This window comes from Pipistrellus kuhlii, unplaced genomic scaffold (genome assembly GCF_014108245.1).
Source record: "Pipistrellus kuhlii isolate mPipKuh1 unplaced genomic scaffold, mPipKuh1.p scaffold_m20_p_17, whole genome shotgun sequence".
In the NCBI taxonomy this organism is placed as follows: Eukaryota; Metazoa; Chordata; class Mammalia; order Chiroptera; family Vespertilionidae; genus Pipistrellus; species Pipistrellus kuhlii.
Genome location: NW_023425482.1, coordinates 11,241,656 through 11,264,180, shown reverse-complemented (window position 1 = coordinate 11,264,180; position 22,525 = coordinate 11,241,656). Strand labels below are relative to the sequence as shown.

At 42.1% G+C, this 22,525-nt stretch overlaps 1 protein-coding gene across 1 annotated transcript in view; it reads right to left on the bottom strand.

The window, feature by feature from the left end:
• The window catches only part of CDYL2 (chromodomain Y like 2), a 151,398-nt gene extending 139,698 nt beyond the window's left edge, over window positions 1-11,700 (bottom strand). The window contains exon 1 of the mRNA XM_036440608.2: window positions 11,212-11,700. Within this exon, the coding sequence (XP_036296501.1) occupies window positions 11,212-11,235 (24 nt within the window). The 5' untranslated portion in view covers window positions 11,236-11,700. The remainder of the gene's footprint in view (window positions 1-11,211) is intronic.
• Window positions 11,701-22,525: the final 10,825 nt, after the last annotated feature.

The following is a 22,525-nucleotide window of genomic DNA, read 5'->3' as shown; positions in this document are numbered from 1 at the left end:
TCTAACATAGAATAACTGCTCACATTCCTTCTCTCAAATTTAAAAGTCAGGGCAGAAGGACCTAGAACTCTCAGTAAGCCCAACATTACATTTTTATAATGTATAAGAATACAAGGTGTTAGACATTTGGTCATTATCACACACTATTACACCACATTTAGAACATTCACCAACCACCACAACCTGAACCTCGAGTCATTTCTAATTAGAAATGACCAATTAAATGCATTGTGGTATAAAACATGTTTGCTTGTACATTCTGTGTGAGGAGATATGAACAGGCCTGAATTTTTTTTAAATCACTGCAGAACTACAACATTGCTAAAACAATGTACAATATATACCAGAAGTTCAAATATATGTCCAGACATGGCAGGAAAAGCTCTCTTCTTTCTTTTTTTTAATTTAAATTTTTGTTGAAATTATTACATGTCTTCTTTTTCCCCCATTGACTTCTCCCTGCCCACTCCCACTCCCCAGCACATGCCCTCACCCCCTACTGTCTGTGTCCATTGGTTATGCATATATGCATGCATACAAATTCTTTTGTTAATCTCTTAAATCCTCTACCTCCACCCACTCCTGCCTTCCCTCTGAGGTTTAACAGTCAGTTTGATGCTTCTATGTCTTTATTTTTGTTCATCAGTTTATGTTGTTCATTATATTCCACAAATTAGTGAGATTATCTGATATTTGTCCTTCTCTGACTTATTTCGCTCAGCATAATGCTCATCAGGTCCATCTATGCTGCTGCAAAGATAAGAGTTCTTTTTTTTTCACAGCAGCATAGTATTCCGTTGTGTAAATGGACCACGGTTTTTTAATTCACTCATCTTCTTATGGGCACTTAGGCTGTTCCCAAATCTTAGCTATTGTAAATTGTGCTGCTATATGCAAAAGGGTGCATATATTCTTTCTGATTAGTGTTTCGGATTTCTTTGTGGGGTGACTAGGTCAAATGGGAGTTCAATTTTTAATTTTTTTAGGAAACTCAATAGTTTTCCACAGTGGCTGCATCAGTCTGCATCCCCACCAGCAGTTCCTTTTTCTCCTCATCCTCACCAGTACTGTCATTTATTGATTTGTTGATGGTAGCCATTTTGACAGGTGTGAGATGGTACCTCATTGTTGTTTTGATTTACATCTCTCAGATGATTAGTGACTTTGAGCATTTTTTTCATGTCTCTTGGCTTTCTGTATGCTCACTTTCGAAAAGTGTCTATTTAGGTCTTTTGCCCATTTTTTCATGGATTATCTTCCTTTTGTTGAGTTGTAGGAATTCCCTATAAATTTTGGAGATTAAATCCTTATTGGTGATAACATTTGCAAATATGTTCTCCAGTACAGTGAGCTTTCTTATTGTTTTGTTAGTTCCTTTTGCCATGCAGAAGCTTTTTACTTTGATGTAGTCCCATTTGTTTATTTTCTCCTTAGTTTCCATTATTCTAGGACCTAGGCGATGTGTCAGTAAAGATATTGGTATGAGTTATGTCTGATATTTTGTTGCCTATGGATTTTTTAAATATTTTTAGTTTCCTGTCTTGTGTTTAAATCCTTTATCCATTTTGAATTTATTTTTGTGTGTGGTGTAAAGTTGCTGGTCTGTTTCTTTTCTTTTCTTTTTTTTTTTTTTTCTTTTTTTGCATGTATTTGTCCAATTTTCCCAACACCATTTATTGAAGAGACTGTATTTTTTAAAAATATATTATTATTGATTTTTTTTTACAGAGAGGAAGGGAGAGGGATAGAGAGCTAGAAACATAGATCAGTTGCCTCCTGCACACCTCCTACTGGGGATGTGCCCACAACCAAGGTACATGCCCTTGACCGGAATAGAACCTGGGACCTTTCAGTCTGCAGGCCAACACTCTATCCACTGAGCCAAACTGGTTAGGGCAAAGAGACTTTCTTGATTCTATTATATGTTCTTACCTCCTTTATCAAATATCAATATTAATTGAGCATAATTGCTTGGATCTATTTCTGGGTTCTCTATTCTGTTCCATTGTTCTATATGTCTGTTCTTATGCCAGTACCAGGCAATTTTGAACACAGTGGCTTTGGAACATAGTTTGATATCTGGTATTGTGATCCCTACAAGTTTTTTCTTCTTTCTCGGGATTGCTGTGGGTATTTGGGGGGTTTTATTATTCTGTATAAAATTTTGGACAGTTTGCAAATTACAGTGGGGAGGGGAGGAAGATCTGGGGGAGATAATAGATCAACCGAAGGACTTGTGTACATGCATATGGGTGCAACCAATGGACATAGAACTCTGGGGAGGGAGGGTACGTAATGGGAGGGAGGGAGGGGGGCAAAAAAAATCAATAAAATATATATTTTTTAAAAATTATTATGAAAAAAAAAATTTGGACAGTTTGTGGACATTTTAATGTTGATTCTACCAATCCATGAACATGGTATATTCTTCCACTTGTTTATAACTTCCTCTATCTCTTTTTTCAATGGCCTGTAGTTTTCTGATTATAGATCTTTTGCCTCCTTGGTTAAGTTTATTTCTAAGTATCTTAATTTTTTGTTTCAATGGTAAATAGGAATGTTTGTTTAGTTTCTCTTTCTGTAAGTTAATTATTAGTATATAAAAATGCCATCGATTTCTGAGTGTTAATTTTTTATCCTGCTACATTGCTGAATTCATTTATTAAATCTAGTAGTTTGATGGAGTCTTTAGGGTTTTCAATGTACAATATCACATCACCTGAGAAAAGTGACAGTTTTACTTCTTCTTTTCCAATTTGGATACCTTTTATTTCTTCTTCTTCTCTAATCACTATGTCTAGCACTTCAATACTATATCAAACAGAAGTAGTGAAAATGGGCATTCCTGTTTGTTCCTGTTGTTAGGGGAAATGGTTTGTTTTTGCCCACTGAGTATGATGTTGGCTGTAGAGGTTTGTCATAGAAGGCTTTTATTATGTTTAGATATTATTCATTTATTCTCACTTTGCTGAGAGTTTTTATCAAAAAAGGGTAGAAAGTTTTATCTGAGGTCTGCTCACAAAAAAAAAAAAAAAAAAAAAAAGTGACCTCTCATCGATGTTTCTAACTCTCTATCCCTCTTCCTTTCTCTCTGTAAAATATATTTTAAAATATATTTTAAAAATAAAAATAAATAAAAATATGGTCTATAACTACATGTGGTGTTAGGGTTTTTTTTTATATTTTATTGATTTTTTTACAGAGAGGAAGGGAGAGAGATAGAGAGCTAGAAACATCAATGAGAGAGAAACATTGACCAGCTGCCTCTTGCACACCCCCTACCAGGGATGTGCCCGCAACCAATGTACATGCCCTTGCCCGGAATCGAACCTGGGACCTTTCAGTCCGCAGATTGATGCTCTACCACTGAGCCAAACCGGCTTCGGCTGCATTAGGTTTTTTTAATGATCACATTCTGAATAACAGTTTAAAAGACATCCATGGCTGCAACCTCAGCACTTACCATAGTTCTAGGCACATATTTGACAAACAATAAATATTTGGTTGATGGGTTATTGAACAAGACTATTTTTAAATAAAATAAAATCCAGCATTTGTATAAAATTCACCATTTGTTAGTATTAAAACATAATTTTTAAAGCACTGGACAAGAAGACAAAGAAATGAAAAATCAAAGAGGAAAATTCCTTCATTGAGAATCTGAGAATATGGTGGTGACCTTTGGCAGGGAAATTCCTGGTGTGGCAGAGTGTGGCCCAGAGCCCCGGTCCCACAGATGTGTCCTTAAAGTTTCCAGGCTGACAATCCTCTGAGTCATTTACAAAGCAATGTAGTGGGTGGGTCAATGCTGGAGATTCTGAGAGAGAGAGGGTCAAGAGGGAATAACTGGGAATAACGTCCTTTATAGTAAGAGAAAGCAGGGTGTGCAATGACAAACTAATGGCCCTCCAAGGCTTCTCAGGAACTAGTTACTTTATTAGTCCTGGTCACCTGGCGGGGCTGTCACTGGAGCGATGTGACCTTTGGAAGCTGCAGCTTCTATCCACTGAGTAAGGAAATGATGCACTAAAAGAAGGGGCAATAAAGGGTGGGTTGGGACAAGAGGAGCTACTCTTCATCATTCACTCAACCACCAGAGCCAAAGGCTGACTCAAGGCAGAACCAGGAGAGGGCTACCCTAGAGGTCTAGCACCTGCCTATGCTGCCATCCCAAACATGGCTCCACTGGAACAACTCTAGTTGATAACAAGGTTGAGCAGGGTTCTTGGAACTCTAGATGTATATACAAATAAGATGACAGCTACTAGCAAATAAGGTGTTTATTGAAGAAGTAACAGACTCAATCAGGAGAGTTTTCAAAAACAGAAGAGATCTCATTTTACAGCAGAGGCCACCAAGGTTCAAAAAGATTAAAAGAATTATCTGGCCCTAACTGGTTTGGCTCAATGGATAGAGTGTCTAACTGTGGACTGAAGGATCCTGGGTTTGATTCCAATCAAGGGCATATGCCTGGGTTGTGGCCTCGATCCCCAGTAGGGAGCGTGCAGGAGGCAGCCGATTGGTGATTCTCTCTCATCATTGATGTTTCTATATCTCTCTCCCTCTCCCTTCCTCTCTAAAATCAATAAAAATATATTTTTTAAAAAGAATTATCTGGTCACACAATGTTATCAAATGGTGATGTGTGAACAGGAACACTGTCTGTTTCAATCAGGAATCATCCAGAGAAGCAGTACCACTAGAATATATGTATTAATTTACTGCAAGGAATTGGCTTACATGGTTGTGATGATGGCGAGGCAAGTCTAAAGTACATAGGGCAGGCCATTAGGATGGACAAGATGGAACTCTTCCAAGCTGAAGCTGGTGTCCACAGATGGAATTTCTTCTTCGGGGAAGCTTCAGTTCTATTCTTAAGACCTTTCAACTGTTTGAATCAGGTCCACCAGAATAATCTAGGACGACCTCCCCGGTAAAGTCAACTGATTATGGACTTTAATCATATCTACCAAATACCTTTGCAACACCTAGGTTCATGTTTGAATGAATAGCTGAGGACTGGAGCTAACCAAGTTGACACATAAAACTGACCATGACATTCATTTATCAGTAGTGTTCCATCCAATCTACCTCTCCTCTCACAAGAATGCTAGTGTGGCAAAACCTCATGGAAGAACTTTATCTTCTTGTTCTCAACTTGCAAAATCACTTTCTTGAACAAATTTTACTTAGCAAGGTTCTGTATGACTACATTATATACGTCCTACTATTTTTCTCCATGTAAAGCCACTGAACACACCAGACTGTCATACGTCAGCGAGAGAAGAATTTGTAAAGTTTATGAAAAATTACTTCTTCTAAGCATGTAGGGCCCAATAACCCAAATTCTATATACACTACAACATTTTATTATCCAAGTCATACAAAATAGCAGAGCATGTGTAGAAGTAGGAGAATGGAGATGGCTGATCCATTCTCCCACTCCATCCTTGGATAGCACTTTCACTCACTCCTCGCTATCACACCCAAGATTCTTAAGTGTCACCCAAATAAGGAGACTTTACATGCACATTCCTCATCATCACACTGCCATCAAGTCCTCCCCCAGCTGCCCATACACTGTATGGAACAGATGCTCCCCCAGGTGATCAATGACTTACTGGTTATGAAATCCAAGGGATACTGGTTGTTGACCATATCTTCTTTCTTGAAGTGTAATTTTTCACTGTCTTCCATAACAACAAAAGCCTCTTGTTTTTCCTCTTCCTCTCTTGCTAGTCCTTGTATATCTGATCTTTCTCTTCTTCCATTCTTTAAATGACCGTTTTCTGCAGTATTCCATCATTGGACCTTCCTCATGTTTATACACTGTCATTGGCTTTTATTATAATCTATACATAAATGATCCCCAATCTCTAGCTTCATGTTAAATAATGTGTCTGAGCTTCAGACTCACATAACCTGCCACTATGGACATCTGTATCTGGATGTCCGACAAACACTCTGTATTCATTGTTCTTTCCGCTGCCTTCAATCAATGTGTCTTCTTAAGTTCTCTATCTCCATGACTGGTCCCACCAGACACCTAATAGGCTAAAATACTGTCAATAAGGTTTTATTTGAAAGGGAGAGGGGGAATGCAGCTGAAAAATCATACTTTCTAGCTCCTGTATAGCTAGATGACCATGTAATTAGGTTCCAGCCAATGAGCTGAAAGCAGGATTGTATGAATCTTAGAAACAGCTGTGTATAGAGGATGACTCAACTTTTTCCCTTCCCTCTTTTTTGCTTCTTCCTTTCCTTTATGAAGAAGATGGCTAGGGCTCCATGACCATCCTGGAACAAGTAGTGACCTTGAGGACAGAGGCCACAGCTGAAGATGAAAGAGACAGAGGGAGCCTGGTACCCTGAGAGCTTCATAAAGCATAATACCAAGCTGGAACTCCATGCTTATTTCAATTCACGGTTGTTTTTTTAATCTTGTTTAAGTTACTGTATATTTTCTATTATACGCATCCAAACATAATACTGACGGATATATAAATTGTGTTCTTTTTAAATCTTTTGATCACACCCAGATCTCTCCATCTCCACTACCACTCCCTTAGTTCAATCCACCAACACTGCTTGTTTCAGTTACTGAAACAGAATATTAACTGGTCACCCTGCTTCTAGTCTTCTTTCAAACTAATCCATTGTCCATTTCTAGAAATCAAACCAACCACCTTTTAGTGAATGGGACCACACCCAGACAACTAAGCCACACTGGTTAGGGTGTAAATTCCTTTGACTCTATCTCCCACCAAACCATAGGCTCATTGAGAGCATAATGTCTTCATCCCTCTAGTGCTTGACATATATTTGGCGTTCTATTAATGTGAAATACATTGTGATGGTGCTATGAATTCTCCTCACTATCCAAAAGATGCAGAATAATCCATATCGTTAGAATCTAAATGTTTGTCTCCAATACATATGATTTTCCATAGTAACAATGCCTAAACACAAGGCTGTAAGGGATGACTGACCTGTTAAGGGCAAACACTAGCCAGGAGGAGACTTAAGCAAACTGTATTTTTATTAGATTTGTTTTTGGGCTTGATTCTCGTTATAAAGTTCAATAGATTTCAACAGTTTGCCTCAATCCATTTTTGAGAATAAGCCCTGCTATTTTTTAGTGCCTGATTTTTCAAAACACAAGGTGTACATATATCACTATAGCAGAAATCCCTATGTTCATCTCAGCAGCAAAGTCAATTTTTAACTAAATTTCTTTCAAAACTAAAACTATCCTATTATTGTTGTTATTTGTTTTGTGTTTTTGGAATGAAATTCAAGCAGTATTTTCATACACACACACATTCACACATACACACCCAATCACATGCACATATACGTTAAATAAATATCAACGCATGCATCACTCCAAAAAAAGACATATGGTACATTTCATCCTTTTAAAATGGACTTTGGGAAGTATAAATAAACTGAATGTTGACAAATACACAAGGAACTATCACTGTCAAGCCCATCTCTATAAATTTGGCCACTGCTGACTTACTCTATAGAAATACAGCATTCCCTTTGAACATTTTTGCCAAGTGCAGACCTCCTCCACAATACTAGCTAATACAAGAGGGGGAGTAAAATACTACCCAAAATCCACATGAAAAGCTACATGGTTGAAGCTTAGATGCATTCAGTCCTTCTTATGAATAACAGTGTAGTTCTCTGAAAAGGGATTCTCTCACTTCCTTCCAGAAGGAACCGATGGCCATCCCTACACATGGTGTTAACACCACTAAGAGACCATGAGCCAGGGAAGAAAAGAGAACAAAGAGTAACACCACAAGGATAACAAAGGTCACCCGATGTACTTTATGTATACTTAATTCAGTCTTCTGTTTTCTGATTAGGTCAACAAGTATCTGAATGTGCAAGGAGTTAGGGACACAGAGATGGACAAGACAAGAGAGAACTGGGTTCCTGATACCCAAACATCTTAACAAACGATTGGCTAGAATCCTGGTACTGCAAGCTCTAATGCTTCCTGAAGCCAGATAAGCAATGTGAAAGTGAAGGAGAATGGGCACATGAGAATAGGGAGTGTGGGACAAGGACAAACTAGAGATCACATGATCCCTCTAACGTTATTTAAATCCATTTTTCTTATGTACCTTTGAGGTAAAGCAACATACATAGACTGGCTCATAGACTACCACTTTATGACCCTTGTGTTTAGCAGAATGTAGACCAGAGCACCTGGATAAGAGATTTCCTTTTGTATCCAGACAGATACCTGGTGCTAACATCAACCAATATTTAAGATCATTTTTCTGTAAGTGATGGCTATAATACAACAAATGATGAGAATTCTGCTATAGGAAAAACTATAGAACAACTACCAAGATCCAAAATTTTGAAAACTGAGCTTGAGTCCATATTTCTTTATTATGATTCAAGAGTGCTATTATATAATCAAAGTTTTCATTTTCTGACCTAAAAATCTCTATTTGGGGAAGGTTTACGCTTTACAATTTAGTTATCTGAAATACCAAAGAGAAGATGAAGAATCTCTATAACTCAAATCACATCTTCACCAGAAAGGGTCAAGAATAATGTCAGTAGATACACAAGAGAAATATACCAATTACAAATGTAATAGTTCATAGCTCATTCAAAATGTGGTTTCTTGGTTAGAGGTTCCAAGAAGCCATTTTATAAATACTCAAATATATATTTAATGTAATACCAATATTGAGCATTAGATCAGTTTCCTTCTCTTTTTTCTTTCAAGGTCAATCAAAGTACTAAATCCAAGTGTTATGCTTAAGTAAAACATCCTATTTTTTACACACAGACAACAAATTTACAGTTAAAGCTACATATGTTAATGTACAATTAGCATTTGTTTTTTATAGCTCAATTTGGACAACAATTTAAATTCTTTAGTATATGTTAACTGGTGTAGACATAAGCTATAAAAATGTTGACATTGGTTATAGTCTCATAATTCAATTTAGCCTTTTAAGTAATGTCTATACAAAAAAAAAAAACAGCCACAGGAAAATTATTTTATTTCTAGTACAATTACCTACTATCACAGAAGTAATTATTATTATTGTCCTGTTTATTGAATTCCAATAAGAACTCTTGAGGTGCTAAGATAGTTCCAAGGACACTGTGAAAACTCCCCTTTTAATGGACTCATCTGGCAACTATAATTACCAATGTTAAGGAGGGCGGTTTCAGATGAACATTAAACAAGAAATTATCCCCTGAAGATTCCTAAGTTCCAAACTTTACATGGGTAAGTACTGACAGTTCCTAATATGTTCTCTTAACGCCTTCATAGTGTAACTTTTTACTCAGGGATAGTCAGCAGCTCTTAGATGACTCAACAACAATGGGTAGAAAAATCCACACTCCCAACGAGATGAGTTTTGCCCCTGAACAATATTTACTTTTGGCCAATGCACAAATAGGGCTAGTTATATTTCCAAAAGCTCAATCAAACCTCCTACATTACTGTGCTTCAACTTTTGATTTCAGAAATTGCTCTGCCATCTTGACACAAACCAGAGTGCTTCCTGGGTGACCCAGTGGCCATGATCTGACAGAGTTTTTCACCAAGTTTCTACCCAACTTCATCTGCCTTATTGGCATAGAGATGAGGAAGGCAGGAGAGAAGAGGTCAACTTGCATCGTTCTCTCAATGAGTGCTAAGATCCATCCCACCTGAGCCCACCTACTAGGGGTCCCTGAGTAGGCCTCACCAAGTCCAGAATCATTAAAAGACCCTAAGGGCACAGGAAGCCACGATGCTAACTTGCTTGTTCTCCATTCTTCTCACACCAGCCAGCAAATCCACCATCTTGAAAAAACGTCAGCTGTTCAGAGGGCCAGAGAAAAGAAGCTCATGGCAGGTGAATCACCCCTGCATTCTCTTCTGGGTGAATCACCCCTGCCTTCTCTTCCCCACGAGGCCAATACTACCTTTTCAGGCTTTTACCAAAAACTTTTTACCCAAAGCCTCGAGAACCAGGGTGAGTGTTAATGGAGTCAAGGTCCACGCTGACTGATGAGGCTTGTTTCTTGGAGGACCAACAGGCCTTCGGGCTGCAGATGGCTGGTCTCTTAGCTTCCCCATCCTGACCCTTCTCTTGAGGACCACCAATACCTCTTCGGGGGCACTCTCCCCAAAGAGAAGTTGTTCTTATTTTATCCACTCATGGGGAATCCAAACGCATGAACAGTTGTGTCCAGAGCTAATAGCTAAAACCTAGCTTCCCATAGGCCATGGCTGTTGAGTGTTTCAAAGATGACAGATGAATGTCTATCTTGACCACTTTTTGAGACGCTTTCCGAAGTATCAGGTGCAGATGGTGTGTACCTGGAGGCAGGTATCTGCCGAAGACGACAGAGTGCTGGGAGCCCTGCTCCCATCCCATGTCTTCTGGCCACGTGTTACCACCACCCACCTTCCACGTTCTCTTCCTTCCACCACTGAGGGCCATCTGCAGCGCCCCCTTCCGCCCGCAGCGAGCACCACACCTGCAAGGACCGCCCCCCACGCCACCTCGGCCTGGAGGGCTCCTCGCCCTGTCTGGGGCAGCAGGTGGGGGGAGGGGGCGCCGGCCTGGGGGCCCCTGAGAGCTGTTTGACGGGGCGTCTCCCGAACCCCCACACCCTGCGGCCGCCTCCCCGCACCACCCCCACCAGAACCGCGCTTCGCCCGGGCTGGGCTCCGCTCTCACCGCCCCCTCTTCTCACAGCCCCCCCACCCCCGCCTCTCCTGCGCCCCCGGCCCACCCCGGGCCCCGCACCTCCCGCCCCGCACCCGCCCCGGCCGCGCCGCGGGGGCCCCCCGCATTCCCGGCGGGTCCGGCTCCGACTTTTACCTGTACTTTCTGTACTCGAGGGCGAGAAACACCTCCCCGGGACCGCTACCTCCCCCGCCCCGGCTCCGCCCGGCTTCCTCCTTCCCCTCCCAGGCCGCAAAGTAGATGGAGTAAGAGAGTGTGTGTGCGCGAGAGAGAGAGAGAAAGAGAAAGAGGGAGCGGGCGCGGGCGCCGCGGGAGGGCGGGCGGGCGGGAGGCGCGCCCCGGCCCCCGCCGCCCTCCGGCCGCCTCAGCCGCCGCCGCCGCCGCGAGCCCCGCAACTCCGGCCCCGGCCCCGGCCCGGGCCCCGCCGCCCGCCGCCCGCCGCCGCCCGCGGGCTGGGGCCGCCCGAGCCCCCGCGTCCCCGTACCTCGTAAAGGTCCCCAGAAGCCATGCCAGGCTGCGGAACTTGGCTCGCCGGGGGTGCGCGTCGGCTCCTCGCTCGCGCCCTCCTCCGTGCGTGTGCGCGGGGGGCGAGGGTGCGCGTGTGTGCGCGCGGGTGTGTGTGTGTGTGAGTGTGTGTGTGACTGTGTGTGTGAGTGTCTGTGTGTGTGTGTGTGTGCGCGCGCGGCGTGTGGAGTAAACTGTGTTTTTGCAGAATGACAGGCTTGGGGGCTGCCTATGCGCAGAATCAGAGCGGGCGGCGGCGGCGGAGCTGGCGTAACCGGCAGCGGCGGCGGCGGCGGCGGCGGCGGCACCAGCGCGGGCAGCAGCGACGGCCGCGCAGCGCGCCCGGGTGGCACCGACGCGGCCCCGAGCGCCGCGGCCCCCGCGACCCGGCAGCGGCGGCGGCGGTGGCTGCAGCGGGCAAACGGCTCGCCCCGGCGCCGCCTGCCTGCAGGAAGCCGCCCCGCGCCCGCCGCCGGCCCGGACGCTGCTGCCACTGGGCGAGTCCCCGCCCCCCGGGAGCCCGGCCCGGCCCCCGGGGCGGGAGGGGGGCGGGGGCGACGGCGGGGCCGCGCCCCGGGGGACCGGTCCGGTGTGGGGGAACGCTGGGGCCCGCCCTGCCGCCCCGGGCCGGCTCCCGAGGTCGTCCGGTGCAGCCCCCCGGGGGGGACGGGCCAGGTGCTCGCCCTTCGAACCTGGGCCCAGGCTGCGAAGGGGCGGCCGGAAGACAGGTAGAGGACTATGGTGACAGGTCGCAGGACTGGGGCCCCACGTGGAGCTCAGAGAGTCCCAGGTCCTCACCTCTTCCCGCCACCCCAGAAAGGGAGTGGGCGCCGCCCTAGAAGACCTGGCTCCTAGGGGCTGCATCCCCGGACGGGCGCTGCATAACCCCTTCCTCCAGGCTGGTTTGGAAGACGTGGAGGCCACAGGGAAGAGGGGGAAAATGGCTCAATCCAGAGACGCCAGGGAGAGCTAGGGCAGCGTCCCATAAACCCTAGAAACTCTTTAGAGCCTGGCTTGCCTTCCCTCAACCCCCACCACCACTACCACCACCTCAAAATTCATTCACTCATCCATTATTCAACAAATGGTTTCCAAAGTCTACCCAAACTGCATGCACAGTGTTCCTGGAAAGACACAACTGGGACCCTGCCCACAAGGGACTTGTAATCCAAAAGGAGAGAGTAACCACAGCACGTGAGGATTCAATCCTTCAACAAAAAAGGAGTTCCTACTATGTGCCAGCGCCAGTGCAGGAGGGATTGGAGAAGCTTCCTAAAATCCAAATTCCTAAAGTCACCTACTAATATCATGGATATCTGGTCACCCTTCTATTTAAAGTCTTCTCTCTATAAAAGATAGAGTTAACTCAAAATCTGAGAAGGCAAGGTGTTCTGAAATGGGAGGAACGATCCTCCTCATCGCAGTCCCCAAAATGCCCCGCTGGTTCGTTTCTCCAGAGTTGGATGTTACTCACATCATCCCTCCATTATTTCCCATTTGTGACACCTTAAACAAATCATTTTATCCTTCTGAACCTTGATTCCCTCATGTCTAGATTGGGATAGTGTAAACACCTAAAATGGTGTGAAAACTAGAGGATCTATGTATATATGAAATGAACTATACCAGCAGATCGCGATAAAGATTATTTGCGTTTGGATCTAGTCTCTGAACTGACCTTGTGAAGAGCAAGATGGCAAAGGGGTTTGTCTGACAAAGGGAAAGGGCTTAATTCAGTCCAGAGGATGTCAAACTTAAATTTTCAATTTAAACAAAATTTTTTAAAAAAATTCCACCAAATCTGGTCCACAAAGGTTTCATGCCTGGCTCATTCTAGGATGCAGGCGTTTGTGTATGCTCTTCCCTCTGCCTAACATGTCTCTGTACATGGGATCCATCTGGAAAACTCTGCATCTTCTGGCACGGGCTTATCTTTGTGTCACAAGCATCTATCACTGTTTCTGCCAGAGAGTCGATACATATTAAATATTGGTCCAACTATTCCAACACAACAAAGTGTATACCAATTTCTAGTTTCAAATCCCATATTAAAATGGTGAGAGGGGGAACAAAGGTGAGGTGTGGGAAACTATAAATAACAAAGTGTATTTGTTTTAGAGACTGTGGAAATTATTACAGCAGTTCTCTTTCTCACACTATTTTCCCAATGGTCATGGTTTTAAATAATAACATTAATGATCAGTACTCTAACTGTTGGTTGTAAAACAAATGTTAATGATCCTTCACTTGTACTTGGGAATGCATGCACCACCATAGCATGAGGATATCATTTGGAAGTAGAAGACAAGAAAGAAACAGAGTTTGGAAATAATATGCTCAGTCAAATTTGAATATATAATCAATAGTTTTACAAAAACACCAAAGGCTTGACTTGTGCTGGCCAAATACTCCCTAGAAATATGAGCACAGTTTGGAAAACTCTAGTCTAGACAACAGTTGTTTACAGGAGTGTTCACTGTGGATTGGCATGCTAAGGAAGTGTTTTATGGAATAATGGATTGAAATGGATCTTGAAGACTCATAGAAAAGGAGTGTTTTAACTTGAGGGAAGAGATAAGGGTAAGCCGTGCTGCCATGGGAGGGTATGAGAAGATTGAAAAGTTCATTTGTGGATGTCACCGATCACTGTATAGCAAATGCAGATCAGTTCATGAAGAGTTGTAAACACCAAGTTAAGAAATTTTTCATGTGTCACCAGTGGAAAGACGGAAGACTTTTTACTTTATCAAAAGCATGTGGCCATCAAAAGTGTGCATTAGAAAACAAATTCTAGAAGAAATAAGAGAAATGGACTACAGAGGGTGAGATTAGAGGCAAAGAGACCAATTGCAGTGGTCCACGGTGATGGCCCTAGAAATGAAGAAGAAAAACTGGATTGACAAGATGTCCAGAGGAAGAGTCTGCTGGCCACCCACTTTCATTATAGTTACTCCACCCACTTCCATAAAGCTTTTGATCCAAATCAACAGGACTCAGTGACTAACAGGATGTCTGTGTGTATGCTGAGAACTGGGGGAAGGGGTGAGCAACTAAGGAAAGAAGGGATAGAGAAATGACTAAGGTTTTAAACGAAATGACGGAGCTACTCATCCATCATGACACTGTTTTATTTTGCTTACCCTCAGACCATCACTGGCTTCCAGAAAAGCCAGGTGCTTCCTGAAGGATGAAGGGAAGGGTCTTCATCCTCTGTGGGAAGTTCTCCAGGTTCTTCTGATGACATAGGACCATTGTGGCTCATGGAGAATGGAAGGAAGGTTCCTATAAACGTTCCACAAACTAGAATAAATTCTTCATATACTCATAACCCAAGAGCAAGCAATAGAAACTCAACTCAAACTAATTTAAAACAAAGAGAGAATGTATTGACTCACAGAGACGAGAGAGGATGAAATTGCTCTCAGGGTTGGCTGTATTCAAGTTCTCAGAGGTTATAAAGTGGCCTCTCTCACTCTCTGCCTTTTTCTGCATGCTGACATCTTTCCTGTTGAAGACCAGCTTCCTCCATGCATCTCACATCATCTGGCTTAGAGACCTCATGCAGTATTTCTAAATCTCAGAGAAGGGCTCTTTTTGGCTGATGTACCTCATGTCACTGGTTTTGAACCAATTACTGTAGTCAGTCCCTGATAGTATTCTATGATTATCTAACTTGTCATACTCCCACCTGTAGGACAGGAAGAGCACAGTGACTGGCAGCTTTACCAGAATTACATCATTGCAAGTGGAGATGAGCACAAGCCCAAAGGAATGGGTGAAGGGATACTGGTAAGATAAGCGTCCACTCTATGCTGGATCAAGCCCGGGCAGATAGGAAACTTAGAAGCAAGGGCAGTGGCTGCCTAGAACATAACCTTGCAATGGAGCTAGCTTAATAGCCAAGGAAAGGCTGTATCCTTTGCCCTGACGGTGGCATAAGAATGTGACAATAATTGCCGAAACCAGTTTGGCTCAACGGATAGTCGGCTTGGGGACTGAAGTGTCCCTGGTTCGATTCCGGTTGGGGGCATGTACCTTGGTTGCGGGCATATCCCCAGTGGGGGGGGGGGGGGGTGCAAGAGGCAGCTGATCGATGACTCTCTCTCATCGATGTTTCTAACTCTCTATCTCTCTCCCTTCCTCTCTGTACAAAATCGATAAAATATTTTTTTTTTAAAAGAATGTGACAATATTCTCCTTTTAGTATTACTTGAGACATGATCTTGACCTCCTGGATAATGTGGTGGTTGAATATATGGGCTCTTGAGTCAGATTGCCTGAGCCAATTCTTGCATTATCATTGCGATATGCTATGGGGTTCTTGGCTTCACCTATCTTTTCATTTCCTTTTTTTCTTTTTTTTTCTTTTTGCTGCACCATAAACTATCTGTAAAACTTCATGACTTAAAACAAAAGTTATTTCTTATCTCACAGCTTCTGTGGGTTAGGGAATCAGGAGCAGCTTCACTGAGTGGTTCTGGATTACAGTTTTTTATGGGATTTCAGGCAAAATGTTGGCTAGGACTGCAGTTATTTGAAGAGTCAACGGAGATAAGAGGATCTACCTCCAAGATAGCGCCCACACATGGCTGTTAGCAGGAGGCTGCAGCACCTAGCCATGTGAGCCTCTTTACAGGGTTACTTGAGTGTCCTCTTGCCGTTCTCATCTCGTCCCTCTATAAAGCAAAACTGTCAAAGCTTTAGCTCTGTAATTAATCTGATGTCTTAGTCCATACGAAGAAGGCTATTTGATACAGAGGTGATCTGCAGCATGTCAGACTGAATGGCTGGAGATGTCATCTGATCCACATCCCTCATTTTAAAAAAGAGAAAACTAAAACTCCGATTGGGGGAACCAGGAGAGAGAGAGAGAGCAAGGAGGAGGTCACAACGCCTTTGACCATCTAAGCTTGGCAGCCTACCACTGTCACTTCTACTATATTCTATTCTTTAGAACTGAGCCTCTAAGCCTACACCACACTCAAAGAGAAATAAATTAGTTCCCACCTTTTAAAGGGAGGGCTTTCAAAGAAATTGTGGACATATTCTACTTTTTAATATATTTTTATTGATTTCAGAAGGGAAGGGAGAGGGAGAGAGAGAGAGAAATATCAATGATGAGAGAGAATCATTGATTAGCTGCTTCCTACACGAACCCATAACCTGAGCATGTGCCCTAACCTGAATCAAACCATGACCTACTGGTTCATAGGTCGACACTCAGCCACTGAGTCATACCAGACAGGCGATTGTGGACATATTTTAAAACCATCACACTACATCTGTAAATTGAGATGATAGATAGCCCATAGCATCATTTATGAATTAGATAGGATAATCCATGCAAGGCAACAACTGCCACCAATAACAGCTGAATAATGGCATCTGATTTAATTATTGTAACAGCTACTATTACCAGTTTCAAACTTGATATGTGTCACTAATGACCTTGAATAGTTAAGATTAATATTAAAATGCATTAAATCAAATAAAACCTTCAAAATGAATATTGTTCTCAAGCCACATAGAAACTTTTATTACTAATTAACCTTGTTTTATAAAGGTAATAGAAGTAAAGTATTTATTCAGTGTCTATAAAATGCTAGATATTATTCTCATTGAAGAAAACAAAGAATGCCCTGTCTTCATGGAGCTTATAATACAGTGGAGGAGGCAGAGGAAACAACAGGGAAATTATATATATATATATATATATATATATATATATATATATATATATATAGAGAGAGAGAGAGAGAGAGAGAGAGAGAGAGAGAGAGAGAGAGAGAGAGAATTATTTTAGGTATTGATAAGAACCAAAAATCAACTAAGTAAAGACACAGTACCTATGCCTGGGCCAGGTACTGATTTAGATAAAGTGTTTAGGCAAGATGTCACCAAGTTGGTGACATTTGTGCTGAAACCTAAACAAAGTGATGGAGAGCACAAATTAAATCAGAAGGCAGAGAATGTCAGAGAAAATAGCAAGGGGAAAGCCCTGAGGCTGAAGGAGCCTGGTATGTTCAAGGTCCAGCAATTAAGCAGGTGGGGTTGAAGCTGAGCATGAGAGTGCATGGGAAATGGTAAATTGAAAGCTATGCCAAGGCCAGATATTTGTATGAACTTGTAGTGATATGAGAGGGCAAGGAATTGGAACTTTAGTGATGTGAGCAGTCATTGGAATAACACTGAACAAGGGAACATGATGATTGGGTCACTTGACTCTTCAGTAGAAAATGGAATGAAGACAGACAAGAGGAATATCGAACGCCATAACAGAATCCAGGTGTAAGACCCTAGTGTTGTAAACTAAGGAAGAAGATGTCAAGACAAAGAGGAGTGGTTAGGTTGGGTTATATGGGAGGGTATGTAGGATATGAGGAAACTAGAAGAATCCAAAAATTTTTATCTGAATGTCTGGATGAATGGAGTTGCCATCTACTCAGGTGAGAAAATGGGGCTGAGGGGAGCAGCATATTTGGCAGGTGGTATTAGGTCTGGGTGAGGGCGAATCAATAATACAGTTTTAGGACACGCTAATTTTGAGATGTGTTAGACATTCAAGTAAAGATTAGGGTGTATTCAACATGCAAATCAGGAACTCAAATTGGACATACTGGGAAGGACCAGCACATTAATAGTAAGGAGAGGGACCAGTTATGATCACCCATGGAGTGGGCACAGACCTAAAAAAGAAGAGGATGGAGCCCTAAGGCAGCTGAGCACTTACAGGTCAGGAAGAGAGTGAGGAGACAGCAGAGGAGTCCGAGAAGAGGTGACTGAAATTGGAGGAAAATAAGAGAGTGTTGTGTCCCAAATCCAAGTGAGAGACAGAGGATTGAAAAATACCAGTGGAGGGTTGGGTAAGAAAAAGACTGATTGCCCACAGGGTTTGGCAAGGTGGGGATCTCTGACAGGACCAGTTTCAGTGGAGCAGCAAAGTTGGAAGCTAGACTGAGGGAGTTAAAGGGAGTTTGGGTGGAGAGGAAGTGCAGATGGCGAGCGCAGGTGACTCATTCCAGGCCTTTAGCTATAAAGAGCAGAGAAATGGGTCAGTAGGTGGAGGGGGCGTTGGATGCAGGAAGGGTTTTTTAAATAGATGATATGACAGCATGGCTATAGAATTATAAGAATAACACAATAAAGAGGAGGAAATGGCTGTGGAGCACAGAGGAGGAAGAACTGCAGAAACAGTTTTCTCTCCCGAGGGGGAGGGGACAAAGAAGGCCAAAGTGAAGTTAGGAGCACAAAGTCTACCTAAACTGGGTTGAATGGTGTATCCTTAAAATCCATGTCCACGTGACACCAGAATGTGACTTTATTTGCAGACGTGATTCGTTACAATGAGTTCATATAGTATTAAGGCTGGCCCTAAAACGGTAACTGATGTCCTCACAAGGACAGAAAATAGAGACAGACACACAAAGGGAGGATTTCATGTGATGATGGAAACAGAGATTGGAGCAATGTGTCTACAAGCCAAGGAATGACAAGGATTGCCAGTCACTACCAGGAACTAGGAAGAGAGAACCTTTCCCACAGCCATTGCGGCGAGTGTGGCCTTGCCAACATCTTGATTTCAGACTTTTAGCCTCCAGAATTGTGAGAGAATAAGGGCAGGCTAGAAGAGATCAATGGGGGAAAAAGAGAACATATGAAATACTTTAAATAATAAAGATTTAAATAAAATAAAATGATGGTACCAATGTGAAGAAGAAAAATACCCCAAGGAAAATAGTGCCTTGTCCCAATTCACTGGGATTAGGAGGAGAGATAAGGAATAGGTGCTTTTGTTATTTTACAGATGTAAGAAACATTTTTGTTATTTTTAAGTCAACATGTTTATAGTGAACTATTATGGCACAGAAAACTAATACACCATCCACTGGAAGAACAAGGAAGGCCAAGCACTTCTGCAGATGAAGTTGTTGGCAGATTTGGAAATCTCTTCTATTATTTCTATATTCCCCGTCAAATAAGCCAAGAAATCATCAGGTGAAAGTGAGGAGAAAGAAAAGGTATCAAATAGGGGAATATGATTTGCCTAAAGCAATACTGGTTTAGCCTGTTGTCCCCCAAATCTATTAATAGCAGCCCCTTTCACTCCCAAGGATATCTATATTTAGACATTAAATATATAGTTTTTTTTAGTTTATAGATATTTGAGAACAGAATTAAAAATAAGAAAAGTCAACTCAGAGAAGAGTGGATTGACTAGAAAAATAGAACGGCCTTGCTGGAAGGTACTGAAGGTCCACTGGACATGTGTGGTCATAAGTTAATCAGACCAGTCAGACCAGAAAGCATGGTTGCGATTGATCCAATTATATCCAGTTGTTCAGGGAACAAGCTGAGCACTGGGTTTAGCCAAGGGCAGGATTTGCTATATGAGTTCAATGGAAGAAGAGGGAAAAGAGAGTTAGGAATATATGTAAAGAAGTGATTATAATGATAGCATAATGGTTGCTCAATGTAAGCTAAAGAGAAGTGTGATGACATGGGGACTAGGGTAGAGGTAATACAAGCAAAATTGTTGATCAATGAATTGGAGCAAAGATTATTAGAGCAAAAAGGACTCTTGAAATGATGTAGTTAGTAAGATGCCCCCACTCACTAGCAACTGCTTTGGGCTACGTGCTTTCCACATGTGATTATTTTTTGTGTCCTTCAACTCCTTGTTGCTTACTCTACTCACATTGCAAGGACCTGCCCTTGTCCCAGCAGGAAAGGCAGGATCAGAGTTCATAACCTTGAAGATGTTAAGAATAGAGGGTAAATTTGAGGTGAAGACGGAGGGATGGATAAAAACCTAGATATTGGAGCTGGAGAGGGGCTGCTAAGTAAGAACAGGAGAGCAAAAAGGAAGGACCTCCTGGAAACCCAACCAAAATATTCTTTAAATGACCTCAACTGAAGGAAAAGTAATGAAATGTGTTGAGATGTTTATGGGCTCCAATGATTTTTAATGGATTTAACCTGCCATTCCTTCTTGGCATTGTAGGCAGAACTCAATTATTGTATGCATGTTGTATCGTTTTATCTTTTCAACAAGGTAAGAACCATTGGCTTCATTTTACAGATGTAAGAAGAAAAGGCCATGGCACCTAGCATATGCTTTTGAAGTGGCAGGTAGAGCTTCTGTTATGTTAAGTTGGTCCAGATTCCCTCCTGGCTATGTGCTTGGCAAAAAATGATTTCTTGCAGAGACCACCAGGGGAGAAAGAAAACCCAAGTGTTCGGCCTTGAACTTTGACTAAGAATTGATCCCATGTCCTTGAAATCTCAGGGTAGGAGAAGGGTGGATTCTGGGAAGCAAACTATCTTTTTTTAGTGGTGTGTGAGTGAGCGTGTGTGTGTGTGTGTGTGTGTGTGTGTGTGTGCTGTAATAAGAAGGAATTTAATTTTTTTTGGCCCAACACTCCTTTGCTTAGAAAGATCAAATGCAATTTTTATTTCTACATAGAAAATTAGTGACATTATTGAGAAACCTATGTACCTATCAGTGTGGTTTCAAATGACTACACTGCCCTGTGCACCAGAGGTTCTCATTTTTCTTTTATCTCAAGACCCATTGACACTCATGATAAATAGTAACTACAAGGAGTTTGGTTTATGTGGGGTGTATCTATTGATAGTCGGTATAGTTGAAAGAATTTTGAACATGGAATTTATGCACATAAAAATAGCACACAAACACACACTCTGTTAGTTTCCAGAAGGATAAAGTTATCTGGAGTCATGTAACTTCTAGAAAAGTCCTTGGCACACTGGTGAAAGGATGAGAGTGAAAAGGCAAAAACATCTCAGCATTATTATGAAAACTGTTTGGACTGTGTGGATCCCAGAAATGGTTTCAGGGGCCATGAGATTGCCTGAACCACTCTGAAAATTGCAGCTCCACAGAATCATGAAAAGGCTGTCTCTGTTGTGCCTAAAAATTGCATCTTTGATGATTATATGAACATGTTTCTTTTCTAAGGAGACTTAGACTGCATTGTTCTTACATCTTGGGAGGTGAGGACTGTATTGTTCTTACATCTTGGGAGGTGAGTGTGTGTTCTCATTCCTGCAGGTTCCCCCAAAGGAGCGGGGAATAGAGGTCCAGAGTTCCCTGCACAGGACCTGAGCACATCCTTCTTCACCATAAGCTTCTGGAGAAACATCAAAGGAACACAGCTAAATGTATTGGTGAAACCCTACAGGGGGGATTCTCCTCCACCTCATCCTCCTATTCCTTCTCCTTCTTTCATTTAACCTTTTTGAAAAATCCCAAACCTATGCAAAAGTAGAGAGAAAAATGCAGTGAGTCTGCATGTGCCCATTATCCAGTTACAAAACTCAGCAGTCCAACGCCATTCTTATTTCATCTCTACCGCCTCATGTCATCACCCCACAAATGGGATTATTTTGGTCTCAAACATCACACCATTTCATCTGAAACATGTCAGTGTGGATCTCTATAATATAAGGATGGATCTCTATAAGTACTGGTCTCTTAAATGTAATCACAATACCACCATCACACAAATGAATGTTAATTCTATGATGTCATCAAATATTCAATTGATGTCCAAATTTCCCCAGTTGTCTCATAAATACTTTTGATGTTTGGTTTGCATAAGTCAGGATCCAAACATCCATACTTTCATTTGTTTGCAATATCCCTTAAATCTTTAGGTATCTCCCTCCTCCCACACTCTTCCTGTTGTGTTTTTCTTGCAATTTATTAGCTAGAGAAATTAGATCATTTGTCATCAATGTCATTTAGCATGTGCTTCTGTACCCAGTATTTTCTATGTGCTGGTAGCTAGATCTAGATTAGGATTTATTTGGGGGCAAAAATATTTCATAGTTGGTACTAAGTACACTTCTACCATAAGGCACATGTCTGCTTGTCTTTTTGTGATTTTAGTAGCAAATGATGATTTTTGCCTAGATATATTTCACTGGGATTGTAAAGTGGTGACTGTCACTCCTTCCTTATTTATCAGCTGGATACTTCTATGAAATCTTCCCTGTGCAACTCTTTGGTTGCCCTAAGATATATTTATAAAAAAAAAAAAAAAAAGAAGCTAGCTAAATGTTTTTTTCTTTCCTTTTATTTATAAGTGTTTTAAATCATGAGCTGGTTCCCTAACATCCCCAAAAGATCATGGGGTATTTGTTTTAGTGTCATTATAAACTCATGAATGTTAATATATTTAATATGTTTCATCCCATTACCATTGTTCCTCTTCTTATGGCTTCAAATAGCTCCTGTTTTGGTTAGCAGAGCCTCTTCCAGTTGGTTCTTG